This window comes from Colobus angolensis, unplaced genomic scaffold (assembly GCF_000951035.1).
Source record: "Colobus angolensis palliatus isolate OR3802 unplaced genomic scaffold, Cang.pa_1.0 Scaffold148, whole genome shotgun sequence".
NCBI lineage: Eukaryota > Metazoa > Chordata > Mammalia > Primates > Cercopithecidae > Colobus > Colobus angolensis.
This window is the reverse complement of record NW_012114577.1, coordinates 3,312,470-3,339,379: the sequence shown is the minus strand read 5'-3', so window position 1 is coordinate 3,339,379 and position 26,910 is coordinate 3,312,470. Positions and strand designations below refer to the sequence as shown.

Below are 26,910 nucleotides of genomic sequence, written 5' to 3'. Positions count from 1 at the left end.
GAGAAATAACTTGTAATTTTTTTCTTTCCTTTTTTAAAGAGACAGGATCTTGCTGTGTCTCCCAGACTGGAGTGCAGTGGTGTGATCATAGCTCAATGCAGCCTTGAACTTCTGGGCTCAAGCAATCCTCCTGCCTCAGCCTCCCAAGTAGCTAGGACTACAGGTGTGCACCACCATGACAATTAGTATTCTTGCTTTATTTTTTCTTTTTATTTGGTAAGAAGTTTATAACTTTGAAAAATATGAGTAGAATTGTAAGGGTCTATGGAAGATGTAAACTCTTGTTTTTTAATAAGTGTAAATATATTTTTAATAAGATTGGAGGGCCAGACCCATCTGGTAAGGGCTTAAAAGCTGATTTTTAAAAATAGATAGCCAGAGGTTATATCTTACTAATGTTTGCTAATGCTACTAATGCTACTAATTAGCGTTAGTTTGCTAATGCTACTAATGTTATTATAATGATCTGATGACCTTGAATAGTGTTTTTAAAAAACCTGTGTTTTTTTTTTTTTTTGCTTCGTATGTTCACGTTTCATTATTTCTTACTGGTTAAGGTTTTTTTCTTGAAAGTCTCTCTCTGTCACCTAGGCTGGAGTGCAATGGTGTGATCACAGCTTACTGCAGCCTCCATTCCCCAAGCTCAAGTGATCCATCTGCCTCAGCCTCCTCCCTAGCTAGGAGCCACAGGTGTGTGCTACCACGCCTGGCTGAGTTTTTGGTATTTTGTAGAGATGAGGTTTTGTCATGTTGTTCCGGCTGGTCTTGAACTCCTGGGCTCAAGCAATCCTCTCCCACCTTGGCCTCCCAGCGTGTTGGGATTACAGGCATGAGCCACTGTGCCCAGCCCAGGATTTTTGTATATTTTGACAGTTTCGCTTTTAAAAATTTAAACTGGGCCGGGCGCGGTGGCTCAAGCCTGTAATCCCAGCACTTTGGGAGGCCGAGACGGGCGGATCACGAGGTCAGGAGATCGAGACCATCCTGGCTAACATGGTGAAACCCCGTCTCTACTAAAAAATACAAAAAACTAGCCGGGTGAGGTGGTGGGCGCCTGTAGTCCCAGCTACACGGGAGGCTGAGGCAGGAGAATGGCGGGAACCCGGGAGGCGGAGCTTGCAGTGAGCTGAGATCTGGCCACTGCACTCCAGCCCGGGCGACAGAGCGAGACTCCGTCTCAAAAAAAAAAAAAAAAAAAAATTTAAACTGGAATTGGTTTAATACTTGTCTAGATGTGATCTAAGTTCTGAATATCCCAGGACATTGTGGGTGCTCAATTAATGTTTGTGGAATTGTAACTATATATTATTTCTATTTTGATAATAGGCATCTGATGGGTTTAATTAAAGCTATTTTCGTTATAGGTAATAGAACCCATTTCAGGTGATGAAAAGCAGAAAAGAGAATCTATTATAAGGGTACAGAGCATCTCATGGTACCCAAAGAGGGGAAGTCCAGTTTGGCTTGAGGAGGCAGTTGGAAAGCTAGCAGGAACTAAGGCTAGCTATTCTCTCAGTCACTCAGAGAACCCACAGTTTCTTATGTGCACTTTTTCCCCCTCTGCATCTGTTTTATTTCTTACTTCCTTTCAGCAGACTGGTTTTCTCTACTTCTCCCTGTGCATGCCAGAAAATGGCTACCATAGGCTGCATCATATCCTTTCTCTACCAGCTAATTGGTTAACCTGGCTTTAACTTCCTAGGAGAGAAAAACGGATTGGCCCAGTTTGGATCAGGTGGCTACCAGTCTAATGAATTACTTGTTGGCAAAGCATATTGCCAGAACATATCTCTTTGTTAAGAGAAATAACTTGTAATTGATACTTGTCATGTTAGCGACTTAGTCTTTGTAAAGCTGTGTGGGCTTCTTTATTGTAAAAATTTGGTCATCTGTAAGATAGTTTGTCCTTATTTTACTTGTTAAAATATGATTTGTTGGGTCCCTCATGTATGCATAGTCATTGAACAGGTAGAGCAGTCTACACACACACACACACACACACAAATTAGGCCTGGTGTTGGATTTTCCTACTCTTATCATTGTGCCTGTTTTTAGTATGCATTTACTTTAGAACATGATTATCGTAATTCAAAGATAAGTCTGCAGCAGACTTAACATTTATATGTAAAGTGTTTTTAAGGCAGAAGGTATTATTTACTCTCTTTTTAGAAATGGAGAAACTGAGAATCAGGGAGTAAAAATCAGTCAGCTAATAATAGGTTGCAGATCGCAGCCATAGCTGAGCTGAGATGTTCTTTACACAAATTATGGCCTTATTCTTCTATATCCTTTTACCTCTATACGAGTATATACCAAACTGGACTTCTCCAAAATTCTCTTTGGTCTAGTTTGCAAGTTCTCTGCATAGAATAAAAAATTAAATTTTTAAAACTGATTATTTGTATCAAGTAATACACACAAATGACTGAATTCAAAAGGTGTATACTTTATTATTGTTTTATCTTGAGTTTCTGCCATTTCATTTCATACAGAGAGCTAAAGAGATTTAATGTAAACATTTTCTGGGTCATTTGTACACCTGGATAGCAAAGAACTATTAGGTTGGTGCAGAAGTAATTGTGGTTTTGCAATTACTTTTATTTTTATTTATTTATTTATTTTTTGAGATGGAGTCTCACTGTGTCACCCAGGCTAGAGTGCAGTGGTGTAATTTCAGCTCACTGCAACCTCCACCTCCCCAGCTCAAGTGATTCTCCCTGCCTCAGCCTCCCACATAGCTGGGACTGCAGGCGCCCACCACCACACCCAGCTAATTTTTGTTGTTGTTGTATTTTACTAGACATGGGGTTTCACCACGTTGCCCAGAGTGGTCTTGAACTCCTGAGCTCAGGCAGTCCACCTGCCTTGGCCTCCCAAAGTGCTAGGATTACAGGTGTGAGCCTCTGCGCCTGGCCTGCAATTACTTTTAATGGCAAAGACCGCAGTTTTGCACCAACCTAGTATAATTTCAGTTTCTGCAATTACTTTTTATGTTTTACAGCCAGAGTTCATAGTGAGTAGTATTACTTCACTTGTTGCAGGTTTAATTATAAAACAATGGAGATGGAGTTCACAGTAAGTGATATGTTCCTACCTCATGAGGCAACACTGATCTCTCCAGCAAAGGTTTTGTACTAATTTACATAGGGAAAAGTGGTGGGAGAATTGTTTCATTACACTGTGCTCAACATTAAAAGCATGTTATTCCAAAGTAGTGTGTGCCATGTTTGTGTTTTGAGTGTGTAGTTGTAGCAGAATATCATCCATCTATTGAATTAATGTTCTTACTTGAATTTCATTGATTTTGTTGGTTTGTGGAATTTAGTTTGCAGATTTGGTTTTATACAGTTTTGTAAGAATAAATCTTAGCTACTATATGACTATATTTTATCAGGTACAAGGTATATATTTTCTACATTTTAACATTTCTGAAATCAGCATGCATTTAGCAGTCAATTGATGGTATATCGTAGTTTAATTGGCAGATTTTTTTCTCTCTTAGTGGTTAAGTGTGGTTTACAGTTAATGACTTAAATTAGAAGAAATATGGTAGCTTTATGTTAGCACGAATTTCAGTAACATAAAAATAAACCATCATCTCTGTAAGGGAGAGAGAATTTACTTTTTTTAAGTTTAAGGACAGCTATGTAGGCTGAGTGCAGTGGCTCATGCCTGTAATCCTAACACTTTGGGAGGCCAAGGTGGGTGGATCATCTGAGGTCAGGAGTTCGAGACCAGCCTGGCCAACATGGTGAAACCTTGTCTCTACTAAAAATACACACACATGAAATTAGCCAGGTGGGGTGGTGCACGCCTGTAGTCCCAGCTCCTTGGAAGGCTGAGGCAGGAGAATCACTTGAACCCGGGAGGCAGAGGTTGCAGTGAGCCAAGATTGTGCCACTGCACTCCAGCCTGTAAATATAACTGCCAGGAACTTGAGATTTCAGAAAACATTTCTCTAAAGTATCTGGAGAATCACCTGGCCTTCCCAAACAAAATTGCCGTTTGTGGATATTTGCTACCAGTGCCCCTGTCATTCCTCTCTATAGTCCTGTACTCATAAGCTTAGCTGCTTAGCTGCTCATACCTTATTCTTGAACTGCTTCCGTCACTAATTTCTGCATGATCTGATTCTTAAGTACAAAATCTTCTTTAAAAAGAATGGTAATAATAACAAATTAACACAGACTTTTTTTTTATATTGAGGGCTTATTATATGTGATTTTATGTGTAATAGGTCACATTGATATTGTGTGTATTTAATATGTAATTTATATTTAATTATAATATGTAATAAATGTATAATATAAAAGTAAACATATGTTTATTTTCTTGCTATGATAAACTACACTTTACAGATGTGAAGCTATGCTCAGATAAGTTAAATAACTTTTCCCAAGGATGATGTAGTTAGTAAGTTATGAACCTGGAGTTTGATCTCAGATATTGATTCCATAGCTCGTGCTTTTTCGCCTCAAAGATGCTTCTCAATATGAGGTAGTTTTGAAATACAAATAATCAAGTTAAGAGGAATCTCATTTAGCAGGGCTTAACTAATGTCTAATCTTTTTGTGTTAACAATTATCTCATGAATTTCTTCTATATGTAGGTGCTATTCTAGGACCAGGGCATTCAAAGGTGAATAAGACACTATTTCTACCTTAAGTAGCTCAGTCTAGAGGACAGATAGGAATCATTAAAATATGGTATAAAATGGTCACTTTTACAAAATGTTGGTATATTAGGAAAAAGGAAAGTCAGTATATAGTGTTACAGCAATGAGTATTTAGCAGCATTTACCAAAGGGCTTACTACAGTAGTGTTCTGAATCTAGAATTTTGTGACTTAGTGTTTAATATATTTTGTGTGGGTCAGTTTCTTTTGGTCACTAGACAAGTAATTGATAGATTTTCAGGTGATTAAAGATTAATGTTTCTTGTTGATGGCTTCTTTCAAAATCATATTCTTGAGAATATAAAACACGATTAAAAACTTGGGGATTATTAATTAATTAATTAATTAATTAATTTTGAGACGGAGTCTCGCTCTGTTGCCCAGGCTGGAGTGCAGTGGCGTGATCTCGGCTCACTGCAATCTCTGCCTCGCGGGTTTAAGTGATTCTTATGACTCAACCCCCGAGTAGCTGGCATTACAGGTGCCTGCCATCACGGCCAGCTACTTTTTTTATTTTTATTAGAGACAGGGTTTCACTGTGTTGGCCAGGCTGGTCTCAAACTGCTTACCTCACGTGATCTGCCCACCTTGGCCTCCCAAAGTGCTGGGATTACAGGTGTGAGTCACCATGCCCCGCCGGATTATTATTATTATGTATTTTATTTTATTTTTTGAGACTGAGTTTCACTTTTGTTGCCCAGGCTGGAGTGCAGTGGTGCAAACTCGGCTCACTGCAATCTCCGCCTCCCAAGTCCAAGTGATTCTCCCGCCTCAGCCTCCCGAGTAGCTGGGATTACAGGTGCCTACCACCATGCCTGGCTAAGTTTTGTATTTTTAGTAGAGACTGGCTTTCACCATGTTGGCCAGGTTGGACTCAAATTCCTGACCTCAGGTGATCCGCCCATCTTGGCCTCCCAAAGTGTTGTGATTACAGGCATGAGCCATGGCATCCCACCTGTTATTTTTTTAGCTTGGTCCTCCAGGCTGGAGTGCGATGATGGAGTCACTGCAGCCGCAACCTCCTGGACTCAAGCAGTTCTCCCACCTCAGCCTTCTTAGCAGCTGGGACCATAAGTGTTCACCACCACATCTGGCTTATTTTTCAAAATTATTTGTAGAGATGAAGTCTCACTGTGTTGCCCAGGCTCATCTCAAACTCCTGGGCTCAAGTGATCCTCCTGCCTTGGTCTCCCAAAGTGCTGGGATTACAGGCCTGGCCCAGTAGGGATTTTAAGGATTTTTTTAAAAAATCAAACTCTTTTAAATGTTCTCCAGATGCTGTCTTTAGTGACTTGTTTTTTTTTTTTTTTTTTGAGACGGAGTCTCGCTCTGTCACCCGGACTGGAGTGCAGTGGCTGGATCTCAGCTCACTGCAAGCTCCGCCTCCCGGGTTTACGCCATTCTCCTGCCTCAGCCTCCGGAGTAGCTGGGACTACAGGCGCCCGCCACCTCGCCCGGCTAGTTTTTGTATTTTTAGTAGAGACGGGGTTTCACCGTGTTAGCCAGGATGGTCTCGATCTCCTGACCTCGTGATCCGCCCTCTCAGCCTCTCAAAGTGCTGGGATTACAGGCTTGAGCCACCGCGCCCGGCCCTAGTGACTTGTTATATTAAAAAATGTACTTACTGCCTTCTAATCCATACCAGTAGTGGTTACCAACATGCCCAGATACATTAAGCCATAACAATGGCAGTTTCTATTTCTCTTTGTATTCTGAATTTTGAACTGCCTGAATCCTCCACTAGGCTCCTCTAATTTCCATATCATGAAAGTTTATGTTCTGAGAGTGCTGTTACTCCAAAGAAGATTCATTTGCATTTGAGTATGATTGTGATCTCACTAGCAAGATGACAACCTCTTCTCAAGGCAAAGTAGATTGGCTGTGTTACATGAGAAAGCTCCTTTCCTTTTTTAATACTTAGAACAGTGCCTTAAATATAGTAGGCTTTTAATAATGTTTCTCCCGATTTCTCTCACCTGTTTGCTGAGGCAGAAAATTCTAGTTAGAATATTTCTTTGGAGTTACTTAAATTTCCAGGAACATGCAGATACTCTTCTGTTAATATTTGTGACTATGCGGATATCCCTCTTGCTACTAGATGTGGATCTAAAATTTGCTTATAAGTAACTTGTAGTTTTGTCTCCTAAAGTAACTTAAATTTTTAGAAGATACACAGTAAGACCATGTAAAAAACCAAAAATAAACTTTAAAAAATTATAAGAAGAATATTAAGAAATATAGATAGTATCCAAAGATTTTCGTGTTTTGGGAAGTGGTTGAGATTTTGTTTTCTTTTGTTTTGTTTTTTTGAGATGGAGTCTCTCTCTGTCGCCCAGGCTGGAGTGCAGTGGCGTGATCTCGGCTCACTGCAAGCACCGCCTCCTGGGTTCACGCCATTCTCCTGCCTCAGCCTCCTGAGTGGCTGGGACTACAGGCACCTGCCACGACGCCCGACTAATATTTTTGTATGTTTAGTAGAGACAGGGTTTCCCTGTGTTAGCCAAGATGGTCTCGATCTCCTGACCTTGTGATCTGCCCGCCTCGGCCTCCCAAAATGCTGGGATTACAGGTGTGAGGCACTGCACCTGGCTGCGGTTGAGTTTTAAAATATGCAGTAACTCTTACAATCCAGCAAAACAAACAAACAAACAAAACAAAAACGAGTAATTTGGAAAGATGGGTAAAGAATATAAATAGATAATTAATAGAAAAATATGCAAAGCCCAATAAATATATATTACTGTACAAAATAATTTACTTTCAAATAATTCCAAATGTGCTGTATAAATAGTTCATGTAATCTCCTTCACCAGACTGACCAGTTGTTAACATTCGATGTCGTTTGCTCTGTATCTAATTTGTCTTTCTCTGTGTGTGTATACACAGAGAGAGATACATACACAGATTTGTATATGTATATAGATATCTATATATATACACACACTCATATAATATGTGTTGTATACATGTATGTGTAACTACATATGTACTCATTATCATCTTCAAACTTTTTAAGAGCAAGCTTAAAACACGATGTTCTGTCACCCATTGTACTCCAGTGTGTAATTCCTAATAAATAGAACAGAATAACTTCAACTTTTTGGTCTGTCTACCTTTTTCTCATTTCCAATTACTCTTGGCAGATATACCACAGAAAGGTTGCTCTTTAGATACTGCAGTGCATAACATCACACAGTTACACACTAAAAATAATTCAGTAGTATTCAAAGATGATGCGAATATTCTGTTCATCAAACCACCTGTCCAGCTTAGCATCTTTTGATAGCTCTCTGAATCAGCTACCTTTATGATGGTTGCCAAACGCTGATTCTGTATCTGTTCTGTTACAGTTGTTAACAGTTTAGTATAAGGAAAAACTTTATCTTTTCTACATTTTAAAACATTCATTAATTCATTCATTCTTGTCCATATGGATTCATGGATTTCATTTTTGCTGAATGAATTGTAATTTGTTACCAACTTTTTAAAGTGAGATATAATTAATTTACTGTGGAATACACAGATCTTAAGTTGATATATCCCTAAGGAGATAATAGAACAAATAATATTTATTTTAATGCTCAAACTTTCCCCCATTTGGCCAGTAAGAAGAAAACCCCTTCAAGATGCTTTCTGTATCCCTTTGAAATGTCCCTATCATTAGTCGCACCATTTCTTTACTTTCTGACACAAGATGTTTCAGACTCTTCTTTTTTTTTTCTTTTTTTTTTGAGGCGGAGTCTCGCTCTGTCGCCCGGACTGGAGTGCAGTGACCGGATCTCAGCTCACTGCAAGCTCCGCCTCCCGGGTTCCCGCCATTCTCCTGCCTCATCCTCCGGAGTAGCTGGGACTACAGGCGCCCGCCACCTCGCCCGGCTAGTTTTTGTATTTTTTTAGTAGAGACGGGGTTTCACCGTGTTAGCAGATTCTTCTTGTACTTTTCTCTGTCCAACCTTGAAATCAATCATTTTTCTAAGGATCCTAATACCTTTTACTGGAGAGAGTTATTTAGAAATCAAGACATGGGCCAAGGCGGGGGTGGATCATGAGGTCAGGAGTTCGAGACCAGCCTGACCAACATGGCGAAATCCTGTCTCTACTAATTAGCTGGGCATGGTGGAGAGTGCCTGTAATCCCAGCTACTTGGGAGGCTGAGGCAGGATAATCGCTTGAACCTGGGAGGCAGAGGTTGCAGTGAGCCGAGATCACTCCCTTCCTTCCATTTTAACTTCTTTGAAGTGAAAAACATGGCCCCTACTATATTCAGTGTACTTACTTATTTGATTAGTCCATTTATTTGGTCCGGGTACTGGATCTTCCAGCCTTGCTGCTCATCTCCTCTCTCCCTATTCAGCTCTCACCCATGTCCTCAGCCACAGGACTGTATCTCCATGTGGTTCCCCCAGGCCTCCTCTTCACTGCCTTGTATATTCAGCTTCTGTCCTTGTGCCTCTTCAACCTTTACCCCTTCACAACAAATCCATGTCCTTAGTGCCACATGAAAAGGGAGAGAAGAAATGGCCCCAGAGAATATTTTAAAGTTATATTGCATGGTTTTCTTTTTATTTATTTATTTATTTATTTTTGAGACGGAGTCTTGCTTTGTCACCCAGGCTGGAGTGCAGTGGCGCGATCTCGGCTCACTGCAAGCTCCGCCTCCCGGGTTCACACCATTCTCCTACCTCAGCCTCCCAAGTAGCTGGGACTACAGGCGCCCGCCACCATGCCTGGCTAACGTTTTGTATTTTTAGTAGAGATGGGTTTCACCGTTTTAGCCAGGATGGTCTCGATCTCTTGACCTCGTGAGCCGCCCACGTCGCCTCCCAAAGTGCTGGGATTACAGGTGTGAGCCACCATGCCTGGCCATGGTTTTCTTCATTTCCCCAATATATTCATTGTTTTTATATTCCCCTCAACCAAATTGTGCATTTTAAGCTTGCTTTTTAAATGGTACACCCTTTGGTATATAAATGTTTTGTTTTTTGACAGACTTGCTCTGTCAACCCGACTGGAGTGCCGTGTTGCAGTCATGGCTCACTGCAGCCTCTACTTCCTGAGCTCTAGCGATCCTCCCACCTCAGCCTCCCTAGTGGTTGGGACCATACATGCATGCCCCTGTAATTTTTGTATTTCTGGTAGAGACGGGGTTTCACCCTGTTACCCAGGCTGGTCTCGAACTCCTGAGCTCAAACAGTCCACACACCTTGGGCTCCCAAAGTGCTGGGATTATAGGCGTGAGCCACTGCACCCAGCCTACTGATGGTTTTTATGATCAAATTTAATACTCTTGTTTTCTGATTCTTTTGGCTACATTGGCACTGTAACCAATTTGAATCCCTTACTTTTTAAAAGAAACTACCTCAATAAAATGTCATCTAGCATGTTTTGCTTTTTAAAAAACATCTCGAATAATTGAACATTTCCTAGTCAGTGTCAGTGTTAGCCAGCCATTTGAAGATTTGATTTAACTATTGTCGTTTTAAAACTTAATTTATGTATTTTATGTTCTGCAGCCCAGAGACACAGTAGAGATTACTATTGATTCATTTGTGCACTTCTGTGCTTCCTTGGCATTTTGGCATCTTGAAGGATTATTATCCACTAATAGCTAATTTTAAAATGCCTTATGCTTTTTAGTGTTTCCATGGAATTCAGTGGTTTTTAGGTGCCAGTTAGGACATTTCGTAGACTGGCTAGGAAAATAATTATTTAAGCAATGCTGGAAAACTGTGAGGTAGCTGTTGCCTTGACAACCAGAAAACTGTTCTGTTTGTTCAAGAAAGGAATGGTAATTTAGTAGTTTAATTTCCTTTTTGGCATGGAGGTGCTACATAAAAACATCTTATTTTAGCCTCTGAGATGATCCATACTATTGATCAGAATTAGAGAAACAGAGCAAAAAGAAAAGGCAAGAGTTGTTTTTTTTCTGGCTACGTATAGATAGACATGCATACTTACCAGGGTTGGTCTTGGTCAAAAGAATCTTAGTTAACCTGCCGACATAATCCTTTGTATGTCTCTAAATTGAACCAAAGTAAATTAGCCTCAAAATACTGGTGCAGTCTTTGTACACTAAGGGGTCGTGATACACTTTGTTATGGAGCATCCCCACAAAGATTTAAGATTCATTCTCTTGCCCCTAGAATTCAGCATGATTACTTCATGTCTGGATTGAATGAGGGAGAAAATATTTTAAAGGAACTCCTCTTCCCCCACATGTATACACAATTACATTGGCATCTGCTCTATTTATATGGGAATTTTTTAATGATTTAACCCATTTGTATATAGACCTAAACTTTTTTTTTTTTTTTAAACAATTGCCTCCCAGGTTGTAAAGTAAAAATAATTGCCTTTATTTGGCAATGTGTGCTGGGCCCTCTTCTAAGCATTTTATGTGTACCGTCTTACTCCTCATCCTTGTGACAGAACTGTTATTGTATGCTGAGGCCTTAAGCTAAGTGGCTTAGCCCAAGGTCACCTCACTACTAAGGGATAGATTTGAACCTAGGCATCTAGTTTAGGAACGTATACCCTTTTTTTTCTTTTCTTTTTTTTTTTGAGACAAGGTCTCAATGTCGTACAGGCTGGAGTGCAGTGGCGTGATCTCTGCTCACTGCAACCTCAGCCTCTCGGGCTCAAGTGGTCCTCCCACTGTAGCCTCCCTCATAGCCAGGACTACCAGCAGGTGCCACCATGCTTGGCTAATTTTTGTATTTTTAGTAAAAACAGGGTTTTGCCATGTTGCCCAGTCTGGTTTTGAACTCCTGGGCTCAAGCAGTCCTCCCTCTTAGGCCTCCCAAAGTGCTGGGGTTACAGGCGTGAGCCACTGTGCTTGGCTTGGGAACCTGTACTCTTAATTACTGTATTATACTGACTTTTTTTTTTTTTTTTTTCTGAGACGGAGTCTCACCCTGTCGCCCGGGCTGGAGTACAGTGGCACAATCTTGGCTCACTGCAATCTTCACCTCCCAGGTTCAAGTGATTCTCCTGCTTCAGCCTTCCGAGTAGCTGGGATTACGGGTGCCCGCCACCACACCCAGCTAATGTTTTGTATTTTTAGTAGAGATGGAGTTTCACCATGTTGGTTAGGCTGGTCTCGAATGCCTGACCTCGTGATCCACCTGCCTCAGCCTCCCAAAGTGCTGGGATTATAGGCATGAGCCACCGTGCCCAGCCTAAAATGTTTTTTATTTTTATTATTTATTTATTTATTTATTTATTTTTGAGATGAAGTTTCCCTCTTGTCACCCAGGTTGTAGTGCAATGGTACGATCTCGGCTCACTGCAACCTCCGCCTCCTGAGATCAAGCAATTCTCCTACTTCAGCCTCCCGTGTAGCTGGGATTACAGGCACCTGCCACCACACCTGGCTAAATTTTTATATTTTAAGTAGAGATGGGGTTTCACCATGTTGGCCAGGCTGGTCTCGAACTCCTGACTTTCAGGTAATCCACCCTCCTTGGCCCCCCAAAGTGCTGGGATTACAGGCATGAGCCACCTTGCCCAGCCAAAATGTGGTTTTGCCCCTTGAATATTAAGAAATAAGGAAGGGAACCAAATCTGAATTTCTATGATAAAATGACTTGTTTGTCCACATGAAGTGTTTCATAATATTAGAACTTCCTTGCTGACTACCTCAGACATCACAATGGAGTGCTTTCTAATATTGACTCTGTTTTTTTGATGTGGCACCTGAAGCTTAGAGAGGTTCAGTAGCCTACAAAAACTCATCTAGTTGGTGTAAGGAGTAGAACTTGGATTAAGACCTTGCCTCTCTGCTTTGAAAGCCTGTGCTGTTAATCAGTCTGCTCCATTACCTCATGTTAAACTGATGATAGAGTGATACCTTATGCCCACCTAAAATTACATACTCAAATCTGACCACCTCAGTTATGGATTTGATTTGGGTTTCTGTGTAAAATCTCATTCATATTTTGGTTGATATTTAAAAATAGTTTGATAGTTTGATTCTAGATGATTATATATGTCTCAAAGCTTCCCATTCTGTCCACCTTTGTAATGTCAATGCTTTGATAATAGGCTTGCTAAACAGTTATGTGTAAGATTCAAATTATTGTGCTAAATGAGAATTTAGGAACAGAAAAGTAACTTACCTGAGATGATGTATAATAAATAGAGATGGCAGCAGTAAGATCAGAACACAGATCATGGCTTTTTCTGTGCTCTCTATAACAAATTAACACCGCTCTCATAATGTGTTTCAGTTTTAGCAGCTTTTAACAGACTTTGATTTCCTTCCGCAAGTCTGTCTTTTTTTTCCCACAAGTCTGTCTTTCTTTTTTTTTTTTTTTTTTGAGACGGAGTCTCGCTCTGTCACCCAGGCTGGAGCGCAGTGGCACGATCTCAGTTCACTGCAAGCTCTGCCTCTCAGGTTCACGCCATTCTCCTGCCTTAGCCTACTGAGTAGCTGACTACAGGTATCTGCCACCATGCCCGGCTAATTTTTTTTTTTTTTTTTTAAATAGAGATGGGGTTTCACCGTGTTAGCCAGGATGGTCTCGATCTCCTGACCTCGTGATTCGCCCGCTTTGGCCTCCCAAAGTGGTGGGATTACAGGCGTGAGCCCTGCGCCCAGCCCTCCCTCTGCAAGTCTTTCTAAAGGCATTTTCTTTATATACCTTGTAATTCCTTTTCATGTGTTCTAGCATGAAGGAAAGAAAATATGACCCTTCAAAAGAATAATTTGCCCTACAATAATTTGAAGTAATTAATACCCTTCTCCTGTCAACATGGATTTTTATATTGTTGAAGATGTGCAATGGGCTTAATTTGCGGGGCAGAAATCCCCTTTCTCAAATTCAGCTTTAATAAATTTGCCCAGTAAGCAAATCTACAGTTTGCTGTAGTTGAAATGTTGCTAGTCTCTGTGAATGTTAATGAAAAGAATACACAAATGGGTTTCTGAATACTAATAGTCTGAAGATGTTACTGTTCTATACCCTGTTTTTGTTCAGAATTATCTATTAAAAATTTTAAAGTGTATCAATTCCTAAATATTTATATGTTCCTCAGTAGGTACAAATGTGCAACTTTTAGTTGATTTATTGTTCTCTTCTATGTTTCATAATTTCAGTTTCCTCATCAATTTTATTTTTAACTATATTGTTTGTCTCTCAAAATAAAATTTTACTGACTAGTATGGCAGAATGCGTTAACAGAGGAGGTTGCAAATTGTGGAAAGTTATGAGCCTGTGGTCATGAAGACTGCCCCATCATTTGGGTTTTTGTAGCAGTAATACCCAGTACCAATTGAACCGCAGAGTGAATTGAAATTTCCTTAAATTTTTTTTCTCTCTTTAAAACATTTTAAAAAATATTTAATTGACAAGTAAAGCTTGAACATATTCAGTATGTGCAACATGATGAATTGGTACATGTTTTATGATTACCAGTTACATTAACAAACACATCCATCATCACTTGGGCTGTACATAATCTTCCCATCCTTATAATAAAAGGTTTTTTTTTTTAAAATAATTGAGATAGGATCTTGCTATGTTGCTTGGGCTGATCTCGAACTCCTGGGCTCAAGCAGTCCTCCTGCTTCGGCCTCCCAGATTGCTGGGGTTACAGGTGTGAGCCCCAGTGTGTGGCCATTTTTATGATTTTGGAGCAAAGTGCTGTGAGTCTCTTTTCATATTCTTGCTAAAATAAAGCCACTAGTATGCCTGGAATGTAACCATAATTTTGGCCAGGGAAAATGATATTTTAAGAGACCTAAGACAGGTAGGTAAAGTAGAAATGCAGTTATTCAGTAGGTACAACAGCAATGTAAAGTTACTAAGTCGTAGTTAACAATATAAAACAATTAAAAAGTATTAGTACAGAAATGATTATCTTTCTGTGAGGGTATATTCCTATTATGGTATAAATGAACTGATGAATAGGCATTTTCCTAAGTTGATTTTAAAAATTGCATAACTGGCATGTTTTGAGTTTCCTTTTTATGAAATACATGGGCTGTGAGCTGGGCGGCCGCTGTGGAGGCCTGATGCAATTGTGGGCGCTTCTGTTACAGTGCTAGACTATCGTTCCCTTTCTTTGGGAGAGAGATGACTCTGCATGATAGCCACAACCTTTAGGGGAGCATCTATTTTAAAATCTAAATGAAATTGATTCTTTAATTATTACTCATAACAGCATTTCTCACTTTATAGTCTATGGAATTTCTGTAGGATGTTAATAGATGTCAAGAGAAAAGAAAGAGTTCTTTGGACAAGTAGGTTGGGAAATGTTAAAATGTAATCAATTTCTCTATTAGAGGGTTTCTCAGATCTTTTAGTTTACATTTATGAATCTCCAAAGTTGAGGCAGAGAAGTAATTCAATCAATATGCTGAATTTCCCCCAACTTCTGCCTCCTTTCCTTTTGGTGGAATGTTCTGGGATGTTAATACTTCTTATAAAGCACTTTGGAAAAAGCTACTTACATGATTTTCCTTTGGCTGTGGAATTAATATAAGCAGAAGAGCTCCTTAGAAATACAGATGTAGAAATGTACCTGATTGTAAAATGTGAGAGCAGCTATTAAAAACTAAATCACAACTGAAGAAACATAAATATTAAGGTAGAAGACTAAATATCCAGCGAACCCCTCCTATTAAAGCATTTGAGATATTTTGGTTTCAAAGTTTTGAGACTTTCCAGATTGAATTTCTTTGTATAGTTTTCACTAGTAGTTTAAATACACTTATTTTTCTCCCTTATATGCTATACTACATTATTTTTTGTTTGCTTTTTGGAGACAGGGTCTCACTCTGTGGCCCAGGCTAGAGTTCAGTGGCACGATCATAGTTCACTCCAGTCTCAACCTCTTGGGCTCAAGCAGTCCTCCCACTTCAGTCTCCGAAGTAGCTAGGAGTATAGGCGCATGGCGCCACAGCCAGCTAATTTTTATTTTTTTATTTTGTAGATACAAGTTCTCCCTATGTTGCTTGGGGTGGTCTCAAACTCCTAGACTCAAGTGACCCTCCAGCCTCGGCCTTCCAAAGTTCTGTGATCATAGGCAGAAGCCACCGTACGAGACACTACACTATACTACCTTAGACTTTTCTAGATAGAGATATAACAGAGGTATTCTGAATTTGGGTGACTGCTAAGATAGAGCCTAAATATTAGAAGAGTTTGGTGTCGTCCCCCCCCCCCCCGAATTTGAGTTCTAAAGGTCGTCCTTTTGGCCAATGGACCCTTTTCTTTTTTTTTTTTTTGAGACGCAGTCTCGCTCTGTCTCCCAGGCTGGAGTGCAGTGGCCGGATCTCAGCTCACTGCAAGCTCCGCCTCCCGGGGCTAGTTTTTTGTATTTTTTTTAGTAGAGACGGGGTTTCACCGTGTTAGCCAGGATGGTCTCGATCTCCTGACCTTGTGATCCGCCCATCTCGGCCTCCCAAAGTGCTGGGATTACAGGCTTGAGCCACCACGCCCAGCCTCCCTTTTCTTTAAGTCGTCATAGAATAAATAAATATTTGAATGAATTGAGTGACTGGAGGGGTATACTTGTGAGTGAGCTAATTTATATCATGGACTATATGTATTTAATGGAAATAAGATACCTTTATATTTTATATGATGTACATTTAAATAGTCTTTATGATAAACATTTTACTTGTTTTTTAATTTATAGTATTTTCTAGATTGGTCTTGTTAACATACATTTCACATTTATAACTGCTATAGCTTAACAAGATTAGGCTCACTATTCTGAGGTCTGATTGTGAGAAAAAATTAGAGAGTTTAAATCTAATTATATTTTTTTGCATTTTTAGGCCCTTGATGAGCCTCCCTATTTGACAGTGGGCACTGATGTGAGTGCTAAATACAGAGGAGCCTTTTGTGAAGCCAAGATCAAGACAGCAAAAAGACTTGTCAAAGTCAAGGTACAGTATTTATAGATTTTATAAATTATATGTTCAGCATTTGATATTTAAACTTGGTGAGTGTATTTAAGAATTATTTTTCTGCAAAATAAGTTTCTAGGAGTGAAGGTTGTAAAAGTACCTCAAAACAAAGCATTTTTTTGTTATTTTAAAAGTGTTATAATTGGAATGAAATTAGATTATCACAGTTGGTATTTTGAATGCCGTTTCACTATAGACATCTTATTGTTTGTATAGTGTTGTAGAGCTGGAAAAGAACTTAGAAGTCATCTAGTTTGTTTCATTTTATTACAAGAAAAATGAGGCTCAGAGAGGGTTAGTGATTTCTCCAAGGCCATTATGCCAAATTCATGGCAGAATTGGAACTACCATAGTTCATCAGTTTTAAGGCATTCCCCACCCCCCATTTCAGCCATAAAATTGGAATGTGACTTGTAATTGATGGTGCCCTAGATAACAGTGAAATAAGGTACATCTAGTTGTTGACTCCTTATGCTCTGCCTTTTTTGAAACATCTTTCTAAAGTACTTGAGTTTTGTCTTAATGTAGAAAAAGGAATGTAATTGCTTCCATTTTAATAAATTATCAGCCTTGAAAAATGCCAGACAAGTGAACTTGTATATAGACATTTATTCATTTGTCAATAATTTATTGAGTGACAAACCTTTTGCAGGGAACTTTTAGGTGGGAAGGAGGATGGGGATATTAGGATGAAACTGACCTGATCTGTCCTCAAGGAATTTATAATCTAGATTAGCAGATACTTTTTAAACCGTTGGTTTTTATTTCACCAATTACATAGACTGTAGAGGTGTTGTACTTCTATGTAGGGTATCAGTCTCTTCTGGAGCTTTTACTGTGCCTATATTCCTTATGTGTGGATGTGTTGAAAAAGCTACCTGGGTGATTCTAATTTGCACTCCTGGTTAGGAACCATTGTGATAAGGCCTTTAAATTAGCTATAAACCAGTAGAGGGCTAGTCTTGGCCCCACCCTACCTTCAGTTTCCACATGCTTGGTGGTTGGTGCTTTTATGCTATGCATTTCCTGTTCTGGCTTCACACACTGGTATTCCCCGAGCACTGTTTTTTGCCGGTACTATTCTGCAGATGAAGAGAAAGCCTTTTACCAATTTTTGTACTTTTTCAGGACCACTGGTAGCACGTGTATCACCTTTGTGTGAAGTAGACAAAAGCCCTCCCTCCTGGTGGAAAGCCTCCTTAGCAGTGCTTGGCTTGCAGATAGCAAGTTTGTGCCAGCTGGAAAAGATACTCTTTTTGGACAGGAGCTGTGTCACTCCAGGACCCATGCTTTGGCCCACAAAGCAAAGGCTGAATTTAAGCCCCAACTTGCATCCTTAGCTGCACATTTCCTGTCTAATGAATGAACTAGGAAAATGACATGTATCAGTCCTGCCGTTTCTTGCTGTAAGGGAAAGAAACAAAACTCTTACTGGATTCTACTGCCTCTATTGATAGCACAGAGTACCTTGTGCCTTATAAGTAATGAATATCTAAAGCTTATTTTTAATTTTTTTGGCTGCCCTAAAAATTTGTTTCTGTAGAGGTGATGTCCATTAAAACACATACACAAGGAAAAAGAAATTGTTCTTAATTCAGTGATTTTGTCAGTAGATATTGGGATACATTTCTTAACATGTTTAATTTGTTTATGCTTCAAAGTTAATATATTTTTAACAAATTTGTTGATATGTTTTTACTACCTGTTTTCATTTATTGAACATTTACTATGTGCTAAGCTCTAGCTAAAGGTGAAACTCTAGTGTTAAGACCTAGTCCCCATCTGTAAGTAGCTTATTGTTTAAGTGAAGGGCACAGATACCTAAACACGTGATTTAAATAAAGTGTGATAGTGCTTTTGTATGACACAGAAATGTCTGGGATGCTGTGCGTATAAGGCATCTCCTTTCGTAGCTGGTTTGTGAGTGAGCCTGCCTGTTACCTAAAATAATTATCACATAAACCTGATAAAGACCCTGTTAATGATTCAATCCCTATAAAAAACTCTTAACCTTATAGGGAAAACAACTGTTTTCTATACTGAGTAGTGGAAGCTGTCATGTTTTTTGCCAACTAATTAAATATTTAAATTTGGACTCATTATTTTAACTTAATCTTTTCACATCTGGCTTCCCATTCTCTGATTTCTGTAATGATGTAGAGTACAGTAAAGTTCTGGAACTAGACTTTAAATATAGCTCCACCATGTCTGGTTTGGTGATCTTGGACCAGGTACTTACACTTTCTGGTTTTTTTTGGTTGTTGTTGTTGTTTGTTTTGTTTTTGAGATGGAGTCTCGCTCTGTCCCCCAGGCTGGAGTGCAGTGACGCAGTCTAGGCTCACTGCAACCTCCACCTTCCTGGTTCAAGCGATTCTCCTGCGTCAGCCTCCAGAGTAGCTGGGATTAACAGGCGTGTGCCACCATGCCTGGCTAATTTTTGTATTTTTAGTAGATACGGGGATTCACCATATTAGCCAGGCTGGTCCCATCTCCTGATCTCAGGTGATCCACCTGCCTCAGCCTCCCAAAGTGCTGGGATTACAGGGATGAGCCACCACACCTGGCCTGTTTCTCAGTTTTCTTATCAACAAAATGGGAACAATCATACCTTCCTAATAGGGTTGTCGTGGAGATTAAATGTTTGGTACTAGAGACTGATGCTCAGATCTCAGTAAGTGTTTGCTGCTACTGTTTATTATTAAGGTAGGCCTTCACAAAATGATATAATACGTAATAGCCTAAAATCCCCACATCTTTCTTTCTCATTTCTTAGGGAAAGCAGTTTTACAACTAAACTAATAACTGATAGTATTGAAATAAAGAATGATATGTGGGAGCGGGCGTGGTGGCTCACACCTGTAATCCCAGCACTCTGGTAGGTCGAGGCAGGTGGATCACTTGAGTTTAGGAGTTTGAGACCAGCCTGGCCAACGTGGTGATACCCTGTCTCTATTAAAAACACAAAAATTAGTTGGCCTGGTGGTAGGTGCCTGTAATCCTAGCTACTTGAAAGGTTGAGGCAGGAGAATCACTTGAACCCTGAGGTGGAGGTTGCAGTGAGCCAAGATTGTGCTATGGCATTCCAACCTGAGCAGTGAGCCAAGATTGTGCTATGGCATTCCAACCTGAGCGACAGAGTGAGATTGTGTATCAAAAACAGAAAAAAGTTGGAGGAAAAAAAAAAAAAAAGAATGACATGTGGAACATCTAATAATTTAGATATGCTATCATTGATTACTTTTATTTTTGAAAACTGAGATATGATCTGGACAGTTGTTTGTAAATAATTTTTTGTTTTAGTTAATCTGCTTAGGAATTGGGATGTATAAACTAGGCAACTATTATTTTATGTTTCTTTTAATACAAATGAATAATCGGTGCATTGATGAGCTTGTGTTGCTTGGTTTATTTTTAGTGGCTAATTAAACTTATAATCTCTAGGTGACATTTAGACATGATTCTTCAACAGTGGAAGTTCAGGATGACCACATAAAGGGCCCACTAAAGGTAATTCATGTATTCATTGTTAATTCTAATGATTGTTTGGGAAAAAATAATTATACTTGGTAATTTTCTTTTAATTCATTGGCCATTTTGTTATTGATTTGATAAACTCAGTATGTAATTTTCTCTAAAAAGACTAATAGAAAACATAGACTTAATCTCAGCGACTAAGGAGGCTGAGGCGGGAGGATAGCTTGAGGCCAGGAGTTCAAGGTTGCAATAAGTTATGATTGTGCACACTGCACTTGGGGACAGCATGAGATGCTGCCTCTTACAAAAAAGATTTAATATTAAATAATACTTGATATGGTAGTAAAACCAAACAGTTTATTCAGAAATAAAATGAGCATCAAAGAAGCATTGACTACATTTATTTAATCTGCCATATTTCCTCTACTAAAATGATGGATTTTCCAAAATTAATAGATGATGAACTAGGGATTAGTGATGTCAGTTCAACGATGATCTGAAAAGTGAGAAAGTTGGAAAACCAAAAATCAGAGTTCTTACTTCTTTGGAGCCACTACTGGCAAATGAAATCTTTTAAGGGTCATCAGCCTTCATACTAACAGCTGGAGAGTTTTATTTCTTTGCATTCATTTTTCCTCATTGGCAAGTGAAATAAATGCTATTTTACTTTTTGCCAGTGAGCAAGCTAAAAGAGAATGTGTGGGTAAACCACTGTGTGCTCTTTGGCTGGTTTAGGGCCAAAAGGAAACCCCAGAGCAATTTTTAAATTTAAACCTCCTTCCTGAGGTTCCTTGAAAGAAGTGTGGAAATACGGGGTAAGGACAGTCAGTTTCACAGATGGTGGTACTCACAGTGTAATCTACTGACCCTGGGGGTTCCCAGGACTCTTCTAGGGGGTTGTAAAGGTAAAACTTTATAATAGTACTTAGGAATTATTTACCTTTGTTACTACGTTAACATTTTCACTGATGGTACAAAAATATTGGTGGGTAAAACTGCTGGCCATTTTTTTTTTTTTTTTTTTTGAGGCCGAGTCTCGCTCTGTCACCTAGGCTGGAGTGCAGTGGCATGATCTCGGCTCGCTGCAACCTCCACTTCCCAGGTTTAAGCAGTTCTCCTGACTCAGCCTCCTGGGTAGTTGGAATTACAGGCACCTGCCACCACGCCTGCCCAATTTTTGTATTTTTGGTAAAGACGGGGTTTCACCATGTTGGCCAGGCTGGTCTTTAACTCCTGACCTCAAGTGATCCACCCGCCTCAGCCCCCCAAAGTGCTGGAATTACAGGCGTGAGCCACTGCGCTCACGCCAACTGCTGGCATTTTTAAATGATGAAGTCAGTAATCATTTTATTCTTCACCATCATGCACTCAATTGAAAGAAAAACCCAGGTTTTGGTTTGTTCATTTACCTTTTAAAAGTTTTTCTAACATGTTAAAAATACTTTAGGTAGGAGCTATTGTGGAAGTGAAGAATCTTGATGGTGCGTATCAGGAAGCTGTTATCAATAAACTAACAGATGCGAGTTGGTACACTGTAGGTAAGAAAATAAATTTTCTTTTAAAAATGTATTTTTAGTTACATAAAGAAAACTTAATATGAATAAAATGGAATTTCCTGGATTCACTTCTTAATACCCTAGATACTATTACTGTTACTGGATTTTATCTTTCCACATCTTTTAAAAATTTATTTCCAAAGTATATGTATGTGTATATAACAAAAATTGAAATTATTTAATGTATATATTATGCAGTTGGAATTCTAGCTTTTTTTTACTTCAAAGTGTATCTTAAAGAAATTTCTTTTTTTCCCCATCTTACCTATTTTTAAGTTTATAGTTCAGTAATGTTAAGGATATTCATGTTGTTTTATAACAGAAATTTCTTTTAACTGTGTATATATAGATGGCTCCCAGCAGGAAACAAAGTAGTAGTATATTTTATAATAGTTGATATGCTAGTTTATTTTTTCTTACTGATGAGGTTGCCAGTTTTCTTACTATTAAAATAAATGCTGGATTGAATGTTTTTTATACCTAATTAGGTACTTAATTAGGATACCTATTGTATCCTAATACTTCTTTAGTGTACATACTAAGAAATAGAGGTTTCAGAAAAATATATTCTAAAAACTTCATTAGTTAATGAAAACCGCCTTCCTAAAAGATACTGTCTGTTTTCTCAGTCCTTGTCAGATTTTATGTCATTTAAAAAAATTTTTTGCTAATTTGGACATAAAGTAATATCTCAATCTTGTTTCAATATGCTCTTCCCATGATTACTAGTGAGATTGAACATCTTTTCATATGTTTATTGAAAGGAACATAATTTCATTTGTGTTTTCTCTGTTTTGAGTTACTGGCTCTTTTATTCTTTCCCTTTTTCTCTTGAGATGATTTATCTTTTTATTATTTTTAGGACATGTGTTCTTTATATATTTTGGATATTAACTGTTTACTACTTCAGTTACACATATGTTTCTCCTGTTGCTTTATTCTTATCTCTGCTTTTAATTTTCATGTAGTTAGTTTTTGTATGGTCACCTTTTATTTTGTAATTTTAGTTTTGAATCTTAAGAAAGCCTTTCATCAGTGTTATAAATCTATTTTCTAATGTATTCTTCTAATTTTTTTACTTTTAATTTGTTTTTATTTTTGTTCTACAAATAGATTTTTATTTCACCTAGAGTAGTATGTATTTTTTCCAGTGTTCTAAAATAATGATTAAAAACTATTTGTCCTAGATTGATAGCCATTTATTCCAGTATTATTTATTAAAGGTAACAATTCCTACCATTCAGTGACCTCAGAGATGACAGTAAACACCTAGTAATATGTTTGGTGATTTCAGAGTTTGATAGAACTTTCAGATAGAATAGGTGAGTTTTGTTTTTACTTTTTTGGTGTGAGAATAAAACCTGGTGAAAATAGAGGGAAAATTATTTGATTTTGAGGCATAAGGAAATATTTGACTTTATGTAAGTGAGAAGACTGTGAGCAATTCTATGTAGTAAGTATAGATGGTGATTGGTTGTAATAGTCTACTAAATGTGACACTTATGTTGTGTATTTTAGTTATATCATTTTAAGATGTACTGAAAATTATTTATCCAGTCTCACATAATGTAAGTTGTTATGTAACATACAAGAATCTAATTTTAGTTCAGCCAGTGAGGAAAGGGCATTGCCTTTCTTTTAACCATTAATCATTTTTCAATAAATGTGAGATCCTTTGAGCATCAGAAAAAGAAAAGGAAAGAAGAGAATCTAATTTTAGTAAGATAGGCAGAAACTGTAATTTCTAAAATCGAGATCTGGTAACATTATTTAAAACAGAGTTACTGTCTTCCCATGATTTCTAAGGAATGTAGCATATCCCCAAATGATTTATGTATATCACAAATTTATTCATATAATACAAAAATAGTCATACATTCCATATCTGTTAACTTATGGTGGTTTTGCTGGGGTGTTTTAAGTACTTTATTTTTATTAAAATTTTTCCCCTATGTTACTGAGATATAATTGACAAAATCATGTAAATGTATATGTAACATGATGATCTGATATGCAAATATATTGTGAAATAATTACTGCAACCAAGTTGCTTAACACTTCCATCACCTTTTCGTAGACATTTTAGTATTTTAAGTCAGTAATTTTCAACTGGGATGAATTTACCCCCCCAGGGAACATTTGGCAATGCCTGGAAACATTTTAGATTGTCACAGCTGGTAAGGGGGTGCTACTGGCATCTAGTGGGTAGAGGCCAGGAGTGCTGCTCAATATCCTGCAGTGCACAGGACAAGCCTACCACAACAGAGAATTTTCTGGTGCGATATGTCACTAGTGACAGTGCTAAGCGCGAGAAACCTTACCTTAAATAATGAAAATACAGTTATTTTTTTGAAGGGGCAGTCTGACTGCATAAATTTGTAATCTTTCTTAGGTAAATCTGTCAGTAGGAAAACCTGGCTTTTCTTTACCATTTTGAGAAGAGTTAATTAGCATTTAAGTGGTTTCCTCTTGAAATACCAACTTCTTATTTTTATTTGGTATGTCCTGTTTTAGACAAGATATTTTCATTTCATATATGTTGTTTCCGTTTCACTAGAAATTGGATAAGTTACTCTAATAACTATATTTGAAGTTACTAGAAAACATAAAATGTGAATTGAATTCCAGATATAGTCTTAAATAGTATATCTGTTTGCACTCAGAAAATTATAATACATATCATCTCTTTGATCTTTGAAAAAATCCTTCAGTAGCTTCCATTTTTACTCCCTCTCATAGTTTTCGATGATGGAGATGAGAAGACACTGAGACGATCTTCACTGTGCCTGAAAGGAGAGAGGCATTTTGCTGAAAGTGAAGTAAGTCATCATTTAACAAATGAACATGTCTTAATATTTTTTATTGGGAGGAATAAATTTTTGTTTTCTCAACTCAGTCAGCGTACTTCCTAATCAGGAAAGTTCATTAATACACAGTACCATTATGATGTAATCTGTGAAACCTGTTTAAGGTCCTGTGTTTGAGCACCAGGTTCTGTCTTCTTTTTTGTCTATGTAAAGTGTTTTAGTATTTGTCCACAGGTAAAATACAATGGGCTTTAATTACTATCTTTAGGCAGTTTTTAAATAGATTTAAAATTTGTAAATAACTAGAAAGCAGATTTCTGATTTGTAATCTACTTGATCGTTGTCATAAAGGACGTATTGATACAACAGTCTTTAACTACCGCTACTGCTATTAACTGATATTATTATACCCTCTCCTCTTGCCTGACTGCCCTTCCTAAAATTGTCCCTTCCATTCCCTATCATCCTTTTAGATTGATTTAGCTCTTATTCCCTAACATTGAAATATGAGTACGTAATTATTTATTGTCTGCCTTCCTCACTAGAATGTGTCACAGGGGCAGGGACTTTGTATATCTTCTTTAGGGCTTTGTTCCTAGTTGCTGTAACAGTGTGTGACACCAAGTATGAACTTCATAAGTGTTAGTTGGATGAATAGATGAGGTGCTTATAATTGCCAGGGACTTTGCTAAGTGCTTTACATACATTATTGTATTTGCAACATTATGAGGTAGTTACTGTTATTATCCCCAGCTTTCAGATTAATAAATGGATAGCTAGAGCTGTTTTTCTAACCAGCACTTTCTAGCACCAAAGCCATATCCTTAAATTGAAAGATGTTAGTAAGAACAGAGGGTTCACAAAGTTTTGTAACTAACTCGCTTGCAGTTCAGAATTTAAAAGATAGACGTTACTCTAAATGGTGTCATGTTATTTAATCCAGTCTACAGATATTCATTGATGCACAGTGTGGCCAGGCTATTTCTTTTTTCTAGTCACTATTTGGAATAATGTTTCTTTGGGGAAATTTTAATATTACTTATTAACCTATTAGACTTTATGTTTTTGTTTTGAAAATTTTTTGCTTCTCTTAATGATTGAATTCCTACTTAAATTTAGAATTTGGGACAGGTTCTCTGTTTTATAATTCCAGCCTATCCCTTTAGTCTCATATTCAACCACTTCCCTGTACTTCTGCCTTATTAGACTGCTTGGTATCTTCAGACTATGGTCCATACTTTATTGACTCCTTTCCTCTTGTTGGAATCTCACTTATGTTGAAGGCCATTATAAATGCTTCCTTCTCCATGATGTCTTTTGTGAGCTCTCTACCCAAATTGGATCTCTTTATCCTTTGGTCCTTTTGCACTTCTCTTGCTTATTCTTGTTTTAGGGTCTTTTTTTTTTAAAAAACTTTTCTCATTTTCGCTGTAAGATTTTAAGCTGTTTTAGGGGAATATCCTTTTTTTCTCACTTGATAGGCCCCCCTTTTCCTAGCAATTTCTACACAAAAGCCTTCAATAGATATGTGTGGAATAAATTGAAGGTTAACATATAGTAAATACAGACAGCTTTGGGGCAAGTATAGTGATAAAGTACAGAATTCTCCCTGAGTTTGTGGAATTATTTTAATTTCCTTTCTGTATAGTCAGTGAGTATGAGGACTTGAAGACGTGGTTTTTCTCCTGTTAAGTGAAGGTCCGCATTTTATTTTTTTAGTCTAGAGAAACAGCCAAAATGTTACTTTTTTTAACCAGGAGAATTTTGAGTTGGAATGGTTCATAAGACAGTTGTAGGTTAAATGCTGAAGGTAATATGAACAAGTGGCTGTGTATCCTTCATCTCTTCAAGGAGATTCAGTTTTAGTGTGTCTGTGCAGGTGTGTACTTTTAATTTTTGTTTTGCTAGAAGGAAATTAGAATACTGGTGTGTGAATCTTTAACTCCCCTCTGATGTGCCAGGAGCTGTGTAGTGCTAGGTACCGGGACAAAGGGTAAGCCAAGTCATGTAAACATGGAACTTATCCTTGGATACTTACCGTCTGTTGGAGGAGAAAAAGCATTAATCAAACAATCAAACATTTTAAAATTTAAGTGTAGTAAGCCCTATGAAGATGTGGTCCAGAGTGTACCTCGATAGGGGAATTTAATCTACCATCTGTATGTTCTTTTCTCTTTATTTGGTATTTTTCTTATTGTCTTAAAAGTTTTAATGTTTTTGAAAGACCATTCAGAGTATTTAGTAGTAGTAGTCATAACATTGTCCTTTAAGAGGAAAGCCACTTCATACTGGCAGTATTTTGGGTCACTAATCCCGTTTAATAAACTACTGAAATTAATCCCATTTCATAAACACTGAAATTCAAGATTCATGGAAAGAGATCATAGTTGCACTTCAGTCAGTTTATTTTTTAAATTATTTTATTTTATTTTGTTTTGTTTTGTTTTATTTTATTTTTTGAGATGGCGTCTCACTCTGTTGC

At 38.0% G+C, this 26,910-nt stretch overlaps 1 protein-coding gene across 1 annotated transcript in view; it reads left to right on the top strand.

The window, feature by feature from the left end:
• Window positions 1–26,910, top strand: part of ARID4B (AT rich interactive domain 4B (RBP1-like)) — a 165,344-nt gene that overhangs the window by 52,884 nt on the left and 85,550 nt on the right. Inside the window, exons 3-6 of the mRNA XM_011935756.1 lie at window positions 16,460–16,570; window positions 20,033–20,098; window positions 21,513–21,603; window positions 24,361–24,440. Of these exons, the coding sequence (XP_011791146.1) occupies window positions 16,460–16,570; window positions 20,033–20,098; window positions 21,513–21,603; window positions 24,361–24,440 (348 nt within the window). The remainder of the gene's footprint in view (window positions 1–16,459; window positions 16,571–20,032; window positions 20,099–21,512; window positions 21,604–24,360; window positions 24,441–26,910) is intronic.